The sequence below is a fragment of the Aythya fuligula genome, chromosome 1 (assembly GCF_009819795.1).
Source record: "Aythya fuligula isolate bAytFul2 chromosome 1, bAytFul2.pri, whole genome shotgun sequence".
NCBI classification, from domain to species: Eukaryota; Metazoa; Chordata; class Aves; order Anseriformes; family Anatidae; genus Aythya; species Aythya fuligula.
In genome coordinates this window covers 56877284-56897805 of record NC_045559.1, presented here as the reverse complement: position 1 = coordinate 56897805, position 20522 = coordinate 56877284, and the positions used below count along the sequence as shown (strand labels likewise).

Here is a 20522-nt window from a genome sequence, read left to right as displayed (position 1 = left end):
TGAAATTGAGTTTTCTGAATTGTCTGATGCCCCCAGTGAAAGTCACAGTTGGATTTTAAGTAGGTTTAGGTCATCTGAGAGGAAAGCTTCTCTAGGAATGTGAGTTATGTTGCATTCAGTAGTTTCAGTTTGGGTCAATATTGTGAATTTCTTTGAGAAAAGCTTTAGTAGAAAGCAGTACTCTCTGAAAAAAAGTTGTATGAGAGAGCCCATTCCAAGGTTCATACATCATACTTCTAAAAATCATTATTATTTTAAGTTAGTCTGAACCTGGAAAATTTTCACAGCATATTTCCTCTGTCCTCCAGGCTGAAACCTGGGAACACTCTGGCTTGATTCATCAAAGTACTTAATCATACGCTTAACTCTGAACACATGCTTACATCCCATTTGAGTGAAAGTTAAGCCAATACTTAAATGCTTCCCTGGACCAGACATCCCACATCTTGCAGGGTAGAATCCTAAGTGATACAAGGCTGAAAGAAAAAGAGTCATTTTTTATTTTACCAAAAACCAAACACCCTGGGTGCTGATTTTTCATGTTGTTACTGTGTTCCTGTGTGTGTGGAGCAGTAATGATGGGCTCATTAAAAACCCATTCCTCCCACCTGCAAAGAGACGGGGGCTGAGAGATGCTGCAGCACAAGGCTGAGCTGCAGAGCAAGCCTGGGGACTGGCAGAGGCATAAGAAGCAGGGGCAGCAGTGCAAGAGGAGGGGAGTTTGGAAACCTCATTAACTCTTTAAAATCCTGATACAGCAATGTGACATTCAGGGCCTCTTTTAGTCAACGGTAAGTCCATCATCAGCCTCAGCAGGGCCAGAAACCACGTGTGGCACACAGGCAGCCCCTTCACATTGCTGGGATTGCTGTGGGGCTCTTGGCTCTGGCTGCACAAGTGCTGGGTCATGCACAAGGACTTCAAAGTCATGTGCTAACCACCTGATTTAACTTCAGAATAAAACCCTTCACAGAATTTGAAGTAATAGCTTAAGTAACATGTACTTAATTTTAAGCTACTGTCCAGTCACCGTGTTTCAAGGCCCGAGCACAACTTTTTGATAATTCTGGTGGTCTTGTTTACTCTGGTACTATTTATTGACTGCCAGAGGAAATGTTCTGTCACTGACTGTAGCTGAAGTCGTTTCAAATTCTCTTTGCAAGTATCTCCAAGTCACCCGAACCTGTCCTTGCCTGGGGTGAAGTTGTTTGTTAATAATGGCAGGAGGCCCCAAATTCCTGTTCCCTTTCTCTGTATCTCCAAAAGTGGGTTTGATCCTGTGAAGTTCTCAATGACTTTCAAGGGGTCTCTCACTACCTTGCAGGGCCAAACCTTAATTTATGTTTTCTTTACAAGGGCAATCCTTCCACACCTCAGCACCTACTGCTTTTCAGCCCTGCACTGGTAGCTCAGCAAGAATGGTGGTGCTGGGCTCTGGCTAGGAACAGAAGTGAGTGGCACAGCTCTGTGTCTGGCCATGCTGGGCATCCCCTGTGCCTCTGAAAGTAATTTCACTTCATGGCAGCACTCAGGTTAAATAAACAGTGAGCCTGCTGCCATCTGACAGCAAATTTACCAGGCGACTTCGAGATAGGCTACAAACATGCATCAGAGGTAGCCGCACACTGCGGTAAATTTACTGCAAAACAACCAGTGACTGTTGATCAACACCCCCTACTGTATTCAATAAGCAGCTTTTTCTGTTATAATTTATGGTAGATTTAATGATTTCTTCATGGTTTCATCTAGACTCATTACCACAGCTACAATAATACTTATCTTAAGGGAAATGGTGATCAGGCGCAGCAGGTATGTCAGATTAATACAAATTGTGTTGTGGTGGTTTGGTAGTGAAGGGTCAGTTAATCTAGTTTTCCTCCAGACAGGGCTGTGTTTTCCTTGCAACAATGCTGTCTAGCATTTCATTTAAAATGAAGTTTTTGTTTACCAGGGAGTGCTATGCAAAGCTTTAGCATCTTCATTCCCTTTTATCCTACGTGGAAAATACCGCCCAAATCTGCCCTGTCATAAGAAGAGCTTTGGATGTTTTTAATGGCTCTGGTGGTTATTTTAAAAGTTAGATTTTAAGAAACAGTGATCATAGAAAACGGAATAGACTTGTTGTCTTTTTAAACTATCAGTGGAAATATGGTTGCTTTGATAAAAACATTTCTCTGCTGGGGCCCCAAGGACAAAGACGCTAAGTTTAGTACATGAACATGGAGGTGAAGCTCACAAACCTGATTTCAGTAGCTGGGCTAAGAATGACAAGGATAATGTGTAAACAAAACCAAAAAAAAAATGAAGTGACAGTGAAAATGGAGATTTTACTAAATGGTTTGCTTTTGTTAGTCTGAGAGGCATGTCTGTAACAGAGATAATGGATGTCATTAAATACATACTGTTAGTCTTGATGATATATACTTAATTATTTTTTTTTTTTAAATGAAAAGAGTTTTGTGTTAAATTTGTCAATTCCTTTGTTTTTTTAACTCCAAAAAATGACTAGGGCATGACTCCACTGATGTATGCTTGTGTCAGGGGTGATGAGGCTATGGTGCAGATGCTGCTAGATGCTGGAGCAGATCTGAATGCTGAGGTGAGGACTTTTTGTTGGTTGTATCTTTGTTCTGTTATTTGTTCACATCTTAAACTGCCTCCTGAAACAGTAGCAGAAGGAAAATCCCAAGAATTAAAAATAAAAGAAAATTGTCTTGTCTGGGACAGCACCACTTGAAATGAATAGTGAAATCAGACTGCATTAGGTTAACATTGGGATTCACTGCACAGAAAGGGGCAAGTCATCAGGCTTTCCCCACAGGTAATACTGATTTAGTTGTGTTTGCACACTGCAAATGAATACAGGCATTAGCGCTAGCCATGGAGCACAGCTCTGATGGTATTGGAAGGATTCCCTGAATCTCAGCTGAGTTAAAATCAAGAGGGTAAAAGAAATACCCATCTGATAGCCTGCCAAACCTTGAGCATTTCTATGCCTTGGGATGTTCTGCCTAAGCATCCCCAGCACAGAAGCGCAGTGTAAGTTCCAGTGTTCTGTTTTATGAAATGCTTTGGGCTGAAAACTGTTGGATGAGGAGCTTAAAGCTTCCAGAACATAAACGTCTCTTTGATGAATGCACATCATAAACTTACACAATCTGTCCACCAAACAGATTGTGGTCCAGCTCCGTGCAATGCAGGTATGTACATTTTAAAGAGCCGTTTGAAAATCCATAAGAGAATTATTTGTTAATGATTCCAGTTTCAATTTGTGGAGGTCATGAGTAAATTAAGCTGTCTGCTTCACTTATCTGTGTTCCATCTGTTCTGTTTGGATTTGAGCGAGCTGATAGATTGCAGTTACTGCTTTCAGCCAGGCATTTTGCACTTTTAAAAATTTAATTTAAAAGTAGAAATAGATGTCACCTGCACAAGACTGATAATCATTACTATCTGATTGCTGATCGGTGGCTTATGTGAAATCATCTGATGATTTCAGTTCAGTTTCTTAAGGAAGTCACTGTCACCCCTTCCCTCACAAAATTCAAGTAAACCACCCTCAGAGCTGGCAATAATTGAATACTTGAGCCCTTGTTAGCACTCTTGATAGACACATCAAAGACTGAATGGACATGGGACTGATCTCTCCTGCTGCTCTGAGTCTGTGGCTCACAGGTGGAAGGGCATTACTTGGCTTTCATCAGGAGCAGAAAGCCCAGTTCTCCCAGTTGTGCCAGTAATCTTCCAGACTTGAACCAAATGCAAATGTAAAGAGTTTTGTCGTCCTGAAACTGCTGACATCTGAAAGTGCAGCTCCAGTGAGGATTCGAGCCTCCCTGATTCATTTCTGTAGAGTGTTTGCTCTGAAATCAAATGAAAACACTTTGGGACAAGAACTGTGAATAATTATGGTGTGCAATTAGAAGATGATTTGTGCACACCACAACCAACTGTGCAAATTGGGCAATTACGGCAAAAAAAGGCAAATCAGCCATGAACGAAAATAAATACTCTGTCAGGTGCCTGCATCATTTTCCCTATTTCTTTTTGCAAATCAGTTATATATATATATGTGTTTCTAAAAGTAGCCTCAAATGCTGGGTGCCTCCCTTTCTGATTGCCCGTCTTTAGTGAAAATGGACTCATTTCCAGATGTTCTGAGAAGCTGCAATTCACTCGGGAGTCAGTGGGACCTGTAGCTGCTCAGCAAATCTCAACTGAGGCTTTAGAAGCCCTGTGAGCCACAGGTCTTTTGCAAACACCATGTCAACTGACACCCCGCCCCCCCCCCCCAAAAAAAAAAAAAAAAAAAGGAGCAAAGGAGTTAAAATGACTTCATTTTCTTTGCTGCTTGCTGTGGGCTGCCCCGAACAGCAGTGGGAATCCATGCTGGAGGAGGACGAGCTGGACACGTGTCTCACTGAACCGTGATGGCCATTCTCAACCTCTGCTGCTCTTGCTTCCCAGCCTAAATCCAAAGGCTCAAACTGCTTGATCCTTTTCCTTCTAAGCAAACCCAGGTGCCTGCACACTTCTGTTGCACCAGGGCTCACGGTGCACTGGTCCCTCCAGGGCTGCACAAGAGAGATGGGCACTTTGACCTCCCTCTTTGGCAAATCTGAGCGATGCAGCCAGGCGCTGCTGCAGATCCGCTCCTCTCACAAGCTGTGGGATCTGCACAGGCTCTTCAGATTTTGTCCTCATCCCTCGTTCTTGGGACTGAGGGCTTGGTCGTATGCTTCTAGCAAAATGCTGCATGTGGCACTTGGAAATGCAATCTGCTAATGCAACCAAGCATTTAGCTGCTGGCCCCACTCCCCTACATGGATAAAACGACCTCAGGCAGGATAGGGAAAGCGTAGCTGGCTGATGAGGCAGAGAGATGGTGCATCTTTTACGCTGATTTTAGTCCTCCTTCAAAGACCAATAATAAGGTTTTGAATTTTAGTGTCACACTCCATCTGAGTGTGCAAGCTCAGATTGCAAATGTTCATTAGATTGTTCCATCTCTGTGAACCTCATCAATATTAATATCCCCGACTTTAGGACGGGGAACCTGAAGTAGAGAGTGGTTATTCATCTTCCCCAATGTCTCCATTAGAGGAAACAGGCACTAAAACAGAAAATGGAAGGAGCAATGTGAAAAATACCATTTTTTTTTTTATCCTGAGGATATAGTTTGCATCTCTTTCAACTGTAGCCACCCTGCTTTGTTCTAACGCAACTCAAACAGGAGAAAAAAAGTAAAAAGGAGTTTTCTTAAAATATCTGTGAAACGCCACTCTGCCCCATCTGTTCTCAGACGTCTTTTTTTCCTCTGGTGGAAGAGGAGGAGCCTGGAAGTACTGCTGGAAACTCTAGGGCAGGGTCTGGGATGTGTTCTTCTTGATGTCAACAACAAAAGTCTTACTGATTTATGTGGAAAGAATTCTTTTGGGCTGGAAGCAATTCCAAGCACTGGGGCTGTCAATACATGGCCTGGAGGAGACAGTGGGAGCAGTCCTTAGCTATAAGCATCTGATCCATCCCTGCTTCCCTAGTGTGTGCTGCTGTAAACAGCTGTGGATGTTTTGACCTTGTGCAAAAGTATCTGGTGGCCAGTGGTTTAGATGGAGCTACAGTAGTTGGTGAAAAGACTTCATTTGGTATGAACGCTATTCAAGCTGTCAAATCGGCATGAACAGTTTTAGCATTAAGAAAATTTTTTGCTGGAAAAAAGAAACCAATCATTTTATAAAGCACCTTTCCCAGGTTTTCTATTTCACCTACTCCCTCACGTGCCTGGCTTTCAGGCAGGTTGAATTTTCTTACGTATAGCTCTTTAAAAAAATAACTTTAATTTGTTTGTAGGTTGTCAGTACTGCTCATAAATACCCATCCGTCCACCCTGAGACCCGCCATTGGACAGCTCTGACATTTGCTGTGTTGCATGGACATATTCCTGTAGTTCAGGTATTATTGTATTTCCCTACCTGCATCTCATTCTTTTGTTTCTCCTCTTCAGTTATAATTACATTCATCTCAAACCAGTATCCTCTTGTCATACTCATATTGGTTACTTCTGCTTCTTCTGGAGTGTACTGATATATAATAAACCTATTATATAACGAATATAATGTTCAAACCTTAACCAATATGAGGTTTAAATAGGACGATTTTAAAGCAAACTTGCACCAAAGAAAGTCTGTCAACTCCTTGTGCTCCTTCCTGACCACTCGTTTTCTGTGTTTGTTCCTTCATTCATTACGCTTTCTTCCGCTGTAATACTCTAACAAACACAAAACGGCTGCCTTGGTGGGGGAGAGGCAGACAGCAAGAGCCATCGCCCTGTCCCACAGGGGCACTCAGTCTCCTTACCCAAGCAAGGCGTCGCGTGGGATATGCTGGTTCTGTGCTTTGGCATCACAAAAGTCGAGAAGGTTTATTCTTCAAAACAGCTGTGTCTATGGCACACATAATGAAGCGCCAAAACTATGAAAGCCTAACAGACAAGAGGGGCTGGAGGGCAGGCTCCGTCCTGCTGTCTTTGGCCACTTTTGTTTTCAGCGTTGTTGTTATTCATGTGGAAGTGTTCCCGATGGAGACTACAGCTTTTGGATTCATTGCTGCGATTTGTCCTTAAGAACTGCCTTTCTTTGGCCATGGCTTTGTATAAAAGATGGAGGCAAATGAAATCTGCTCCACTTTAAGATGGTGCTGGGCTTTTGTTAGACCACGAAGGAAGGATGCTCATTGAGCTAATTTTCAGTATATCCATCGTCAGTGCATTACTTCCGAACACCAACCTTATCCCCATTTCCCATTCAAAAACGCTGGGTTACACTTTTTTGGCTCTGAAGTTGGACACTAGTGCTCCTGGTGTCTTGACAGTGTAAAACGAGCTAAAAAAGGGATCAGTTTGCCTCTGTGAGAGAATGAGCAGAATGTGCATGTCACTTGTCTCCATCGTATCTGGTTTGCAGATAACAAGAAGCATTAGACTCTCATTTGTCACTGTTCATGAGCTCTGAACACTGAGATACCCCCCCAGTTGCTCTAAATGGTGAATTTTCTTTCTAGCTCTTGTTGGATGCTGGAGCAAAGGTAGAAGGTTCCTTGGAGCATGGAGAAGAAAATTACTCTGAAACTCCTTTACAGTTGGCAGCAGCTGCTGGTAAGGACTTTCTCCTCCCTCTGTAATAAATTCTTCAGTCGAGATCTGTGAATTAAGATGAGCAAATAATGGATTTTAAAAGATCTAAATGTGTGTCTCTTAACTCGCAGGAAATTTTGAACTGGTCAGTTTGCTGTTGGAGAGAGGAGCTGATCCCATGATAGGAACAATGTACAGGAATGGCATTTCCATGACTCCACAAGGTGACATGAACTCTTTCAGTCAGGCTGCTGCACATGGACACAGGTAGAGTGGGAACAAGTCTAGTGGCATACTTCAAGTGGTTATTTCTTGCCTGGGAGTCTGGTTTGAGCAGATGGGTGAAAATTCTGCATGAGCAATTAACCATGTCACCAACTGGGCAGAGATGTAAGGCTTTTTGCTGGCATGTCAATTTAACCAGTTGGTGGTACAAACTGCTTTTTAATATCCGATAAAAAAAAAAAAAAAGGAAGGGGACTCTCCACGGTGTGTTGCAATGTGATGTCTGTTAAACGGGAGCTGGTGTGATGGCAGGAAGGAATGCCAAAGCCATTCCTTCTGAATTTCTTGTTGACGTATTCCTGAGGTTTGGGGCGGATTGTGTCTGTACTGCTGCAGCCTTCGCTGTTGTGGAGCAGAGTTTCTGCATCTGCGTTTACTGTAAAGTCCTGTGTGCCTTAATGTTGTCCGTATGCTGGAAGTTTTTTTAAAGACAGTAATGAAACGAGCACCTGGCATGCATGATCTTGCAATATGCAGGAGTTAACTGCAGTACGATGGATTAGTATTTTGATCTTCACATTCCTACTTTTCTGATTGTAGCCATCCAGAGGAACATAGATACAGGTTAGAGACAGTACCTGCCGTCTGTTTGCTTAGAGAAGAGCTGCCAGTCTAACAACATGCTCATGGCACGTCAGGGCGGGTTCAAGCCATGCTGCCCATCTGCAGCCTGCGAGGGATCTCTGGGAGGACAGAGAGGACAGTTGTTTTGCTGGAGTCTCACATTCACTGCTCAGGCCTTAGTGCCAGCCGGTCTGGGTGGGAGCCGAGCACCTGAGGAGGACTCTGAGGCTTGGCTGCAGCCTGTGCATGTCACAGACCCACAGCTTACTTCTGAGAACTGGATTTTATGTTCCTACCTACATACCATGCACACAGACTCCCTCCTCTTCCCCTCTCTTCGCAAACCACTCATTTGTTGGGGACACCCCTTGCCATGCAGCCACTCCATGCCAGATTCTGAGCAGGTACAGGGAGGAATACGAGGGAGGTGGGCTGGGGACCGGCCTGGTTTCTTTTCTCACAGCCATGGAAACTGAGAGCGATTTCTTTGATACTGATGACGTTACACTGGTATGAACCTGAAGGTACTAAGTCTGTGGCTGAATTTGGGCTTTGCTGTTTGATGGCCCAGCCAGAGTAGTCCCACAAGTGCTTGAACCTGCCCTGACTGGCCTCGTTGAATGTCTAGTTGCTCTGGCTTTCCCAGACTGCTTTGAGTGTTAATTGAGTGGTGGTGCTTTTGGTAGCTCCAGACAGCTCCCTTCTCAAGTGGCCTCCTTGGTGAAAGTCCTGAGAGCTTGTCCAAAGGCAACTCAGCCTTTCCTGATGGTGGGGCAAGTGCCTGAAGTCATGAGTCACGTGAGAGTCACGTTTAGCTCATGGTTTTGTGTTCCCACAAGATGCTGCCACTTGTATGACGTCTGTACTGTTGCTGTCATTACAGCAGCGTCTTGCAGTCGTGGTCCAGGCGTTGCCAGTGGGTTAGCAGGAGTGGTGCTTGTCTTGGGACTGTTGTAAGCTAGCCCGTTAATTGGAGTAGTTTCTGACCTGCCTGCTGGATAGGTGTCCTAACCTGTCATGCTGCAGCAAGTATCCTGGGCACACAAAAAAAGCATCGCCGCTAACTCTGCTCTCCTGCTCTTTTTTTTTTTTCCTCTCTCCCTCTCTGTATCACGCTGTGATTGACAGGAATGTTTTCCGTAAGCTGCTTGCTCAGCCAGAGAAGGAAAAGAGCGATATCCTGTCCCTGGAGGAGATCCTGGCGGAGGGGACAGACTTGCCTGACTCGGCAGCAGCTCCGCTGTGCGCCAGCCGCAACAGCAAGGCCAAGCTGAAGGCCCTGAAGGAGGCCATGTACCACAGCGCCGAGCACGGATACGTGGATGTGACCATTGACATACGGAGTATAGGTCAGTGCCAGCACCGTCTCTTCTCTCCCTCCTCACAAATACCACTGTAAGATGTTTTCTTCATGTGCTGTTGCTTACCCCGACCACAGTTGCACCTCCGTGAACTCCTGTGGAAGTGGTAATTGCAAGGAGGTTCTCAGTGGGTAAGGATGGCGAAGTGAGTTAAGTCAACCCAGGTGTAGTGCCAAGGCTTTTGGAGCATCTCTCAAGCCAGTTAAGTGTCCCACTTCCTCTGTCAGCTGTACAAAACAGGCATCCACCCTTCACATCAAATGGTGTGTTAGACCCATGCTAGCAGCAGCCCCTCATTCTCTGACCCCCATCTGGAACATGATGGGGGATCCTGCAGGTTCCTGGCCTATTTGGGCTCCACAGCATACCCTGCTCAGAGGCACTTTTCTGCAGGACAGAGCTGTTTCCACCAGCAGCCATCTTCACTGCTGCCTGGCAGAGTATTAACTAGGTCTCTGGGGCAGTGTTTGTCTGCTGCAGACTGCTTCCAACAGCTCCTCTTTTGCACTCTGCCATAATGCAGTCCCGCAGTAAAAAAATGCTTTCTTTTCCAAGGTTTGTGAGCCTCTGAGGGGAGGAGCAGTGAACTGGCTTCTCAGTGTCTAACTGTGCCACCACAGGGCTTGAGCATCATACCAGCTTGTTGGGAGTCTGCTTCTGCCCACAACGAGGGTGGTTGGGAGCACAGGAAGGAGTCAGCCTAGGCTGTGTGCCCATTGATGTGTGCCCAATCCTCATTAATTTGCCTTCAGAGAGAGGCCAGGGTGCCTCCACGTGGTGCAGCTCTCCAGCCCTGAAGACCTCTTGCATGGGTGAGGGTGTAGGGTCTTAGCAGTGGCTCACCAGAATTGCTGAGCAGGCAAAGTGCTTGGTTTTGAGTGAGATGAGAGCACCAGGGCTGCTCTCAGGGTGCTGGGCATTTGCTGAAGTGGAAGGAAAAACCTTTGGTTGCCAAACCCTGGGCTTGCATTTCCTCCCACTCTGTTCCGCGAGAAGAGAAACTGGGTCACATCCAGCCTAACGCCTGGAGTAGTATATTAGCTTTGTGTGTTTTCTCATTCAGTGCATGGGAACATTTCCCTTTAAGTTCCTGGAGAGTGGTTCTGCCATGACAAATGGCAACTTGAAAAGGCTGATCTGCTTAACGCACCCAGTGCTGTTTGTGGGAAATAGTAACCATCAGTAAAGGACATGGGGTAGCGCTTAAGGAAAGTTGTAATCTGAAGACCACCACTTTGAATACAGGTGGGTAGTGACCAAAATACTTTTTTTTTTTTTTTTTTGGCCATTTAATGGCTCTCCAGGGCTGCATTCAAACAAATGAGCTAGTGTAAATCTAGTTTCCAAAAGGGTTTTGCATCACAGAGCACCACAGCAATTACCACAAATTGGCAGTCTCAGCAGAGAAGCTGAAGGCTAGATGAGCAAAGAGACCACAGTCTTCTCTAAGCACTTGGAGGAGAGCCTCTGTGTATTAGGTCTGGGATGTCTTGATAGCCATCCACTTTCTCAGTTGTGGATAAATGGGAATTTGATTTCTAGGGTTTTTTGGCAGTTTTTGCTTAAAGTCTTAACATGTATACACATAAAGGTAGCAATAGCAGAAAGGCAAATCCTTCTCTGGAGCTGAGAATGAGCTCTGTCCTCCATCCCTAGGTGTTCCCTGGACGCTGCACACGTGGCTGGAGTCCTTGCGAACATCCTTCCAGCAGCACAGGCGACCCCTCATCCAGTGCTTGCTAAAGGAATTCAAGTCCATTCAAGAAGAAGAGTACACAGAGGAGCTCATCACGCAGGGGTTGCCTCTGATGTTTGAGATACTGAAAGCCAGCAAGGTAGGATAAATTATGCATTTTAAAGAAATCAGCCTCATGCTGATCCTGTAAGACACAAATCTTGCAATATTGTTTTTTGCACAGTTGCTCCAAAGCTTGCTAGACTGTATAGGATTATTACTTTTTGTGTTGTGTATCTCAGATTTCTTCTCTGTGGAAGCATGGGTTAAAAACACCAGCTAATCGCATCTCCTGCTAGAACAGCTTAATACTGATGTTAACAATGAACTGGAGAGACAACAGAAGCTAATGCGTAGCGGTGAAATTAAAGTCACCAGGATAACTGCAGTACAGCAAGAGATGTTGATAACCAAGCCAACCCAGAGACTAACTTTACCCAGCTTGTTTTACAGGACCATGCAACAAAGCTAATAGTCGTGTTTGCTTTGGATTTATTTAACTTCTCACATGACTTTCTCATTCCTTCATGTGGGATTTGGACTTTTAAACGTGTGGGGAGACTGGTTTCTACAAGCTCACACACAGAGTAATTTTTTAAAATCCTCTGTGTGAGTGTTTGTACTTGCAGCCTTCCCAGATTTATTCTTTCAGCTGCCATTTTCTTAGCCAGACATATCAGACTAACAAAGCCTTTTGAGGGAGATACCATTAGGTATGCAAGTATAATAGCAAAGGGAGGATCATGGGGCTGGCAAGGAGAGGAAAATGTCTTACCTAGTGAAGGTTAGTTTCTTTCGTATGCATCACATAAGCATTCATCACATGCTGTGCATGTCGGCACAGTCTTCTATTTGTTTAACTGGGAAGCAAGTTTCTCACCCAACTCTATATATAACAGCAAGGAGTGAGTATTTTTTAGCACCTGCAGCAATAACCTTAATAATGTGGAAAGGAGGGAGGTCTGATGTATGCACTCAATACTAAAGGGTTCCAGACATAGTATAGCTAGTGAAAGCCTACATGGATTTATTTCTTGTATCCTGATGCAAAAGAGGGCTTGGAGTGCAGTCTTGTGCAAAGGCTGAGTGTTTGTTCCAGCAGTTGCTCAGATTTTTCCTCCCATGAACTTTCCCTTTGGGATCGGTTTGTATTGGATAGGTATTTATGGAAAATATCTAGAGATATCTTTTAGGAAATCATTCCAAATCCTAGGATTTGTGGAATCCTTGCTCAGAACTGGCTTGGGTTAATGATGTTCATCCAGTAACTACCAGCAAGGTGCTGTTTGTTTTGAAAGCTGATATAAAACTAATTGTATTGAAAATTTAACAGAGATTAAGTTTAGGCATTGTAATCTAGGATGAGGAATAGCTGTAACTGTGGTTCTCCTTGGTGGCTGAAGCCAAAGCTAATGTGTCTGTAGCTGATCGTTGTTAGAATAATTTTCTTACATAGGATCATACCTTCAGGAAATACTATACTGGGTCTTCCAGGGTGCCTTTTAGGAGACATTGCGGCAAATAAGACTTCTGCCTTCTGCTTTGGGTTCGCTTAAGAGCTAAAATGTAGAGGGGTGAAGCAACTGATATTCAAAAAAAAAAGAAAAAAATCTGTGCTGATTTTTGTTTCCACCTCTGGGCCTAGGGGAACTGCCTGTCTTCACTTTTCATGAGCATGCATATTCACAAACGCACACACATAAACTGCTTCATATTCTTAGAAAAATAATGAATCATTCTGAGACACTGTAAGGGTTTACAAATTGTCTGCAAATGGCATGAATTATTGCCACAGTCTTGTCCAAAAAGCCTCTCAGAAAGCTCTCAGAGAAAGAAATGAGGACAGATTCTGTGCAGCCCTTTGAAAGGAATCAAAATAAATTCATTTGCAGAAGAAAGAGCCAGTAAAAGTTCTCCCTGGTCACTCCGTAGAAGGCAGCCAAGGAAAACTGAGATTGTAAGGCTCTTTTGTTCCTCTTCTCTGGGAGGGCTGAGAGCAGAGACTCTTCTTTCTATATACCCACAGAGTGGAAATCTCCTTTAAGAGGTGCAGAAGGACTGTAACTGTAGTTCGTGTCCCTCTCTTTCTACAGCGAACTGTAAAGCTCTACATTTTGTAGAGCTGCAGGGAGAGGCGTTTTGTCCACATGGACATCCTTTTCCCTCTGGGCCATGAACTTCAACAGACATTACAACTCTTGCTGAATGTCACAATCTGTCCCAATACATTTCCTTAATGAGTTTTTCAGGACAAAAAATATAAAATATGCAACTAGAAAGCACAGAGCCACTTAGCATTTCTTGGCTGATATGAAACAAGATGTCCCATTTGCTGCTTATGATGCTCAGTATATTTTAATTGCATACCTAATTGAAATGGCATTTTCCATTCCTAAAAGTAGTTCCAACTATCCTGCAGTCTCAGAACAATTTACAAATATTAATGAGTTGAGATGTAGATTAAGATCTTACTGTCCTTTTATGAATAAGGAAACTAAAGTAATTAAACAGGTAGATTTTTAGTGCCTCACGGTGACAGTCTCAGCTTCAGAAGCTGTGACAGCCTAGCTAAGCCAGACATCAGTTTGTAATTTGGCCTGAGAGACTCCAAAATTCACACGGAAACATAGGGCAGGTCTCTGAATAGGAAGCAGGCCTTCTGCTCCCAGCTTCCACTCTGCACTGGGACATAAGGTTCGTGCTGGTTCCCAGGATATGCAAAAGGGACAAGTATTACAAAACTGAAAAGACTAAAGAAAAACTAAGCAACATCTATAAGAACAGGAACAGATATAAGGAATCCCTTTTGTCTTATAGATGTTTTTTAAAATGCCTGTACCCTGTCTTCAAGCTCAGATGTGAGAGTTTGCTTGGAAGCTCTGCCACCAGCACTGATGCTGGTGTCCTGGAGCTTGGCAGGGTGGCACTCAGCTCCCATTTATGTGCCAGGAAACGCCAGAAAGAAAAACAATATAAAATTTTCAGAAGCCCTGATGGCGGAACACAAGCTGGCAACAAAAATCGGCAGCTCAGGCAAAACTGGCTAAGCTGAAGTCCCTGGTTTTATTGCCTCTCCTAAAGCTGTGAAATAAGAGGGGAAGAACAGTTAATAAATTGCACTTTGGTCATCCGCTGCTGCACTGAAGCCCTGGGGGAAGACTTCTGAAGGCACAAATGAGGGTTCAGTACCCAGCTCCTGGTGGCTGCCGGTGGGACTGAGCGCTTTCATTTCCTTTCATGCCTTTAAATGTCTTTATCAGCTGCACTGCTCAGACTGAGCGTGGAGGAATGACAGTATTTCTGTGCAGCCGAGGCAAAGCTACGAGAACAGGCAGATGGCTCTGCCCCTGTTGCTATCCTGCAGTCAGCCCAGCACCAGATCAAAGACCAGAGAAGGCAGTGGTGGTAGGAAGGATGTGGAAAGCTTAGGTCAGGGTGCTTTCCGAAGAGTAGGCAAAATTCAGATCTAACACTAAGACTGTTGATGAAGTTGTGGTGGTTCGCCAAGGGATGAGGAGGAAAGCCGGTTTGGGACCAGCTGAATCTCTGAGGCAGCCAAACTCACTAACAGCCTGCTCACAGTGCTTTGGCCAGGGCTGTGTGTGACAAAAGCTGGAGAGACACTTCTGGGAGCGAGGAGCCCTGAGCTAAACTTCAGCTGCTGTGCCGTGCAGGGTTGAGTCCCTCAAAGCTAAGATGACACTGGAGATCTTGTTACAGAAGAAGATAGGAGGATGCAACCAAATCGCTGCCTGTCAGTATCCGTGGTGCGCTCTTCATGGCCTGAGGAAACTCCCAAACTGCGTCAGAGCGCCATGTTTGCCTGAGGAGCGGCTGTGCTAGCGGGCTGCCTGCAGTGCTGAGTTTGGGCCCCCCAAACAGAGAATTTATAAAGAGCCATGTGGAGGAAGCAGCCCGATTTACAGGCTTGTAGTGCCCGAGGCAGGGCCGACAGGTCAACCAGGGAGGATAGGCACGGGGAGCTCAGGCCTGCCCCAGCCCTGAGGTGGAGCAGGTTATCCACACGTGACAGCAGGCAGGGCTAATGGCCATTCCCTCGTGCTGGTGGGCAGCAGTCGAGGGGAAGAAATCATCTGTGTGCATGTGTGCTCTTCTGTTTTTGCAAAGAGGATCTCCTGAGGCTAGCATGTTGAATGTGGAGGATGCTTCCTCCTCCCCCTGTCTACCAAAATCCTGGAGCTGTTTCGGTGGACATTTCCACAACTAGAAGAGAGAGGGACTCAAAACCACAGCCTTGGAAGTTAAACACATCTGGTCTTTGGAAGAGGTTGGTGTTAGGTTTCCATTGTGGAGCTCGGCATGAGCTTGAATTATCATTAAAATCACCCAGCTCCATCCATGCAGACCAGCCAGCGCTGCTGCTGTCAGTACTGGGTTGTGAGCCAGTTTCGTCCACTGCTTTTTCTGTGTGCAGCCATTTAGATCAAATTGTCCTTGGCCACATTTTTGGAGAGAAAAAAAAGAATATTTTAATTCCAAATAATCTCTCGTACAACTTTCTGCCTTCCCCCCACAGCATGGGCATGGAACTGCTATTTGCCAGTACTTTGGATCCTTTTTGGAAATATATTGCTGAATGTGTTGGTCCACATGTGTTAAGCGCACGTGCTGAAGTGTTGTCTGAAGCTCTGCTTGACACCAGAGGTGCTTCACGCCAGGAAACCTTGGCTTAGGACTGCAAGTATTCCTGCTAGTGTATTATCCAAGGCGAAAGCAACTTGAAAAGTCCTGGGAGGTCCTTCACTGCCCTTCTTCAGCAGTATTCATCCTTCCCGTCAGTTTCTGTCAGTGACAAGGTAGTTTATTTTAAAAATTAGCCCATTAGCGAGGCATTGATTAGGCTGTGCGTGAAGGCTTGTTGAAAGACACACGAAACTATTTGCAAAGATGTTTCCTCAGAATTTAAACTTCATGCCAAGTTTCACACACGCTACAAATACATCCGTAGGCAGCTGAGGAAACCTGCAGGAGCACACAGACTTTTTTGGAAGGTTGAGCTGTTGGAATAACAGCCCCGTGTTGACAGTTATATAGAACAAATAACGATTTAAAACAATAAACAGTTTTTAAAATTCCAAATGGATTCAGGGGTGTAGGTATCTCAAGAAACCTGGCCTACATAATTTAAAAGCCAAAGGGCTCTTTAACCAGTGACTTAGCCACTTGAAATCCAAAATCTCTTAGAAAGTAAATATTTTTTAATACATCCTTTCAGAAATAGCAGCATGTAGCCTCTGTCACGAGTGCTTTAACTATTAAAAAAAATGTTGATGTCTCCAACAAACAAAAAGCAGTGGGAAAGCCTGAAACACCTGCCTGCTCTGTTGTGGCAAAATGTTCAGAAGCTGAAGCTTGAGATGGGTGTCCTGTTTCTTGGACTTGTTTGCTATGGTCTTTCTGGTTTTAATTCCTCTAAAACAAACACCGGAAGAGGTTTCTCAGAGTAATGTCAACAGTCTCAGTTTGTGCTTCTGTTCTACAAAGTCCAGACACAGTGGTCAGCAAACATCATCTTTCCCTGTAGCCTGCACATGACGCGTCTCTGGAAGATGGAGCTAAAAAATTCCCCTTCTTGTCCCTTGCATCACAGTGGGCTGAAGTGACTATTTGTTCTGATGGGCTTAATGGAGTTGAGTTTGCTGTGTGGGGCCAGGCTGTCCTCTTCTGCAGGAAGGGCTTAGGTTAGAGGGGAGAGGCAAACCCTGCACAGTGTATAGGCAGGCACTGGGTTGGTCTTGCTCAGCTCCTGGAGAAAAACCTTCTTTTGGCTGTATGTGTTTCTCTTACCTAGAAACAGATCAGGAAGGACCCCTCTATGCTGGGTGAACTTTCACATTCTGATGGAACAGCTTTTCAATGGAAAATTGAGGTCTTATTCTAATGACAGGTTTCATTAGAATATTTGTTCTCCGCATAATATTTTACTTTTCTTGAAAAAAATAATGCCTGGAAATGGAATATTTTGGCCAGCAACTGAAATATTTTGAATGAAAAAAAAAAAAGTAGACTTTCCACAGAGGAGACAGGCTCATCAAAATCAACACTAGAAATAACTCTGAAGACCTCCATGATGCTAAAGTGCCTGCTTACAGGCTCCATGGAGTGGTTGATAACCTTCTGTGTGCCAGCTAATGGCCAGCTTGTGTTCAGTGATTGATCTGGGACTTTGAGTGATTTCTTAAGGCAGGTTTCACTGTTCTCACATAATTGCAGTGATCTGTAATGTTGCCCATTGTCATTTGTAGTACTTCTGTGTCTAAACAGTTCAGAGTAACCAGGACGCAAGTCATCCACACATGTACGTCGTGCATTCTCCGTGTGAGATGTGAACGCCAGGTACTGAGTGGCATGTTAATAACAGACTGTTAACCCTGTGTTGTGTTTTCATAACACGGATTCGGCTTCGTACTAACACAGGTTTGATTTCTTTCCTACCCTCTGTTTGCCTTCTAAAATGTTTCCCTGCCAGAGGCAGGAGCCATTTCTTCATTTACAATAAATGAATGCCATGGATGTGACACCTGCCCTTTTCTGGGCTTTCACCCAGGGATTAGACTGTGCCTGGGGATCGGAGCTTTTTACATACAATGCACAGCTGTGATATAAAGAGTCTTTTGAAAGGAAGGCTTGGCAGCTTTCCCAGAGCTAACTGAAGGGTCCATTTGTGCCTTACCTGTGATTAATTCCTTTCCATTTGTATCTGCAGTGGAAGGACTTGAGCCTGGCTCTAACAAAACCCATTTTGTTATGCAGTTCACTGCCTCTAACTGTATCTCCAACCTCTGGGGCTTCCCTACCTTTGCAACTGTTGACTAATATTAATTATGTGTATGCTGCTTAATCACCTAGGAGTGACCCTCTAAAGTGGCATTTAATCAGTTTGATGCAGCTGGCAAAAGTGAATTGCACTGGAGGGACAATAGCAGAAACACCTAGAGAAGGGTGACAAAGGTTCAGAGACGTGGAGAACAAAGTCTCATAGCAGAGTCTGAGTGCTCAAGCCTGGGAGGTCTGAGAAAAGCCCTCTGTTGTTTTACCCTTTATTGGCTCTTCATGGGAGGAGGGGAGCATAAATAGAGGAATAATTCAAGGCCATCCCAGCCTGTCATGGAAGGAGGTTCATGGGTGACACCTCAGTGAGTCTGGGGCATCTTGAGGTTTCAACAGTGCTGGAACAGCAGCTGGGGACCACGTGCACAACAAGTGACTGGACACAGCACTTTTACTGCTCTGTATTTTGTAGAGATGGGTCTTCCTGGCATCCTCAGGACCAGGGAGAGAAAAGAAACCGTTGCCAGCACCCCTGCATGCATGGTTTCTCTGCTTGCTGGGGAGATGTGCATTAACTGCCAGACACCAAGCCCAGAATAAGTGCGTCATTTTTCTGCTTAACACTGGGAGTGTTTGTTTTTGTGGCTTTGTGGTAGAGGAATTTGAGGGCTTGGCGCACACACACGTAAATTGGTAAAGAAAAGCAGCCTAACTTGTAGAGGGCAACCAGGTGGAGGTAGCAAGATGTCTGTAGGTCAGTCAAGAGTCTCAGCCACTGAGGTTTGAGCAGTTGAGGGAGAATCAGTGTGGGAACCTTTAAAGAGGAGTCAGCTGATGCAAATTGTGATCTCAGAAAACTGGGAAGTCAAAGGGCAAGACCTTAGCCTAGCTGCTAAAGCCAACCTGGGTTTTCCCCTTGAGAGTCTGGACCATGAGCCACCAAGATGACACATAGCTTCCCCAAGTACTGGAGAAAACTGTTTTGGTGTTTCCCAGCTGTGTCCAGGACCTTGTAGGACCACATCCCAGAATGGCGAGGTCAGGCTGAACCTGGTAAGCTGAACCGAAGCAAACTTCTCCAGCATTTGGACCTAAGTCTGGAGGAACCTTTCCTGAGTCGTGCTGCAGACCTTCATCGGAAATGAATTCAGGAAAAGGTGCCCTTGCACCCTCCACCCAGTTCTTCACCTTCTCTCAGATCAATCAACTCTTCATCTCTGGCAACTTGAAAACCTTCAGCTTTGCTTCAAGAGGATTTATGAATTCCCCCCACAGTTCAAGTGTGGGGAATTCCTTTGGATCTTTTCTGAGGAATGCTTTTAAGTCAGGAGAATGCTTGCATCTACAAAGCAAAGTTGCTTGCTCATCGACCAACGCTGCTGGAAGCACCATCCTCCCTAAGAAGATTCACTGCTGTTCCCTGTTCTCTCTTGCCTATTTGTAAACTACCCCATGGCTAGGTAAATATTTTCATTACATCCTATGCCAAGCTTTCTTTTCCCCTCCCACAATAGAAGTCACTCATGAGCTGAGTCTCTGAAAGGAAGCTGGCCTTGCTCCAGATCTTGGCATCACACATCCAGGCAAAATGTTTTTCAACATCAAACTGTGGCAAGAAAACAAACTTGGGTTTGCTCCTCTGGTGTTAATATCACCGCCCACAACTGCTGCAGAGAGCTCCTACAGCTGTTCTTTCACAATCAGCTGGTAGGGGGATGGATACACAGGGAAGAATTATGCTCAGCGCTTAAATGGGGCGGATGTGGCAACCAGGGCAGCTTTGGAGCTTCTCGGCATGGGTGCTGTGGAAGAGGGAAGGTTGATCAGGCTGGGTACATCTTCTGCTGGAGCAATTCTGAGGCACCAGGTCGTGGTCTCTTGTAGTTGTTCCCAGTTACTTCACAGGCAGCCCGGCTCAGCCTTCTCCAAGAGCAACATTTGGCTTCTGAAAAAGCAGATTTTTTCCCCAGCAATCCAGTCACAGACTGTACCTTTGACAAAGCATCCCTTTTATCTCTCCTCATTGCCGATTCTTTCCCGGTTCATTGGTGAAGCCAGCAGGCTGCAGGGAGCAGAGCCAGGGCCCCGGGAGGTTTGGCTGCACGCGTGTTTGTGTGGGGAGCGGACTTGTTCTGCTGTAATAGCTCACCACTCCCCTCTCCGTGTCTTTTTTGGGAGAAAACTTGCTGTGGTTTGTTAGCCGATGACTCGAAATGAGCACATGCTTCAGCTTTCTAGCTGCAAACATTTCTTAACGTTATCGACAGAAACCAAAGGTCTCCAACCTCCTCTCTGCCAAACGAGAGCGGTGTCCTGGGTGAGAGCTCTGGAGGTCCGCAGTGCTTGGCATCACTGCCTGCTCGATGGCCCTGCCTCCCTTTTTGTCACTTTTCCCTTTGTCCCATCTTTCTCCTGCACCTTAGGGTTTTTAAAGCCTCTCTCTTGCGAATGTCTCATAGTTTGAGCTCATTAGAGCTTAATCAACACCAGTTTTTAACACAGCTGTGGGCAGTCAGCGGCAAGGTGGCTTTATAATGGGCTGGTGTCCGCACACCGTGGGCAGGGTTTGTGCCCAGTTTGTTACCCTGTGAGCAGGCAGTGTCTTGCCTGTAGTGGCAGGCTCCCCCAGGCTTGTTGGTATGCGACCAGTTCC

At 45.1% G+C, this 20522-nt stretch overlaps 1 protein-coding gene across 2 annotated transcripts in view; it reads left to right on the top strand.

The window, feature by feature from the left end:
• BTBD11 (BTB domain containing 11) overlaps nt 1-20522 on the top strand; it is a 163436-nt gene that overhangs the window by 126989 nt on the left and 15925 nt on the right. The window contains exons 6-11 of one of the 2 annotated variants that reach the window (XM_032207421.1): nt 2510-2599; nt 5851-5952; nt 7060-7153; nt 7264-7399; nt 9110-9330; nt 10999-11177. In XM_032207421.1, coding sequence (XP_032063312.1) covers nt 2510-2599; nt 5851-5952; nt 7060-7153; nt 7264-7399; nt 9110-9330; nt 10999-11177 — 822 coding nt within the window. The remainder of the gene's footprint in view (nt 1-2509; nt 2600-5850; nt 5953-7059; nt 7154-7263; nt 7400-9109; nt 9331-10998; nt 11178-20522) is intronic. The other variant, XM_032207422.1, reaches the window with a different exon arrangement.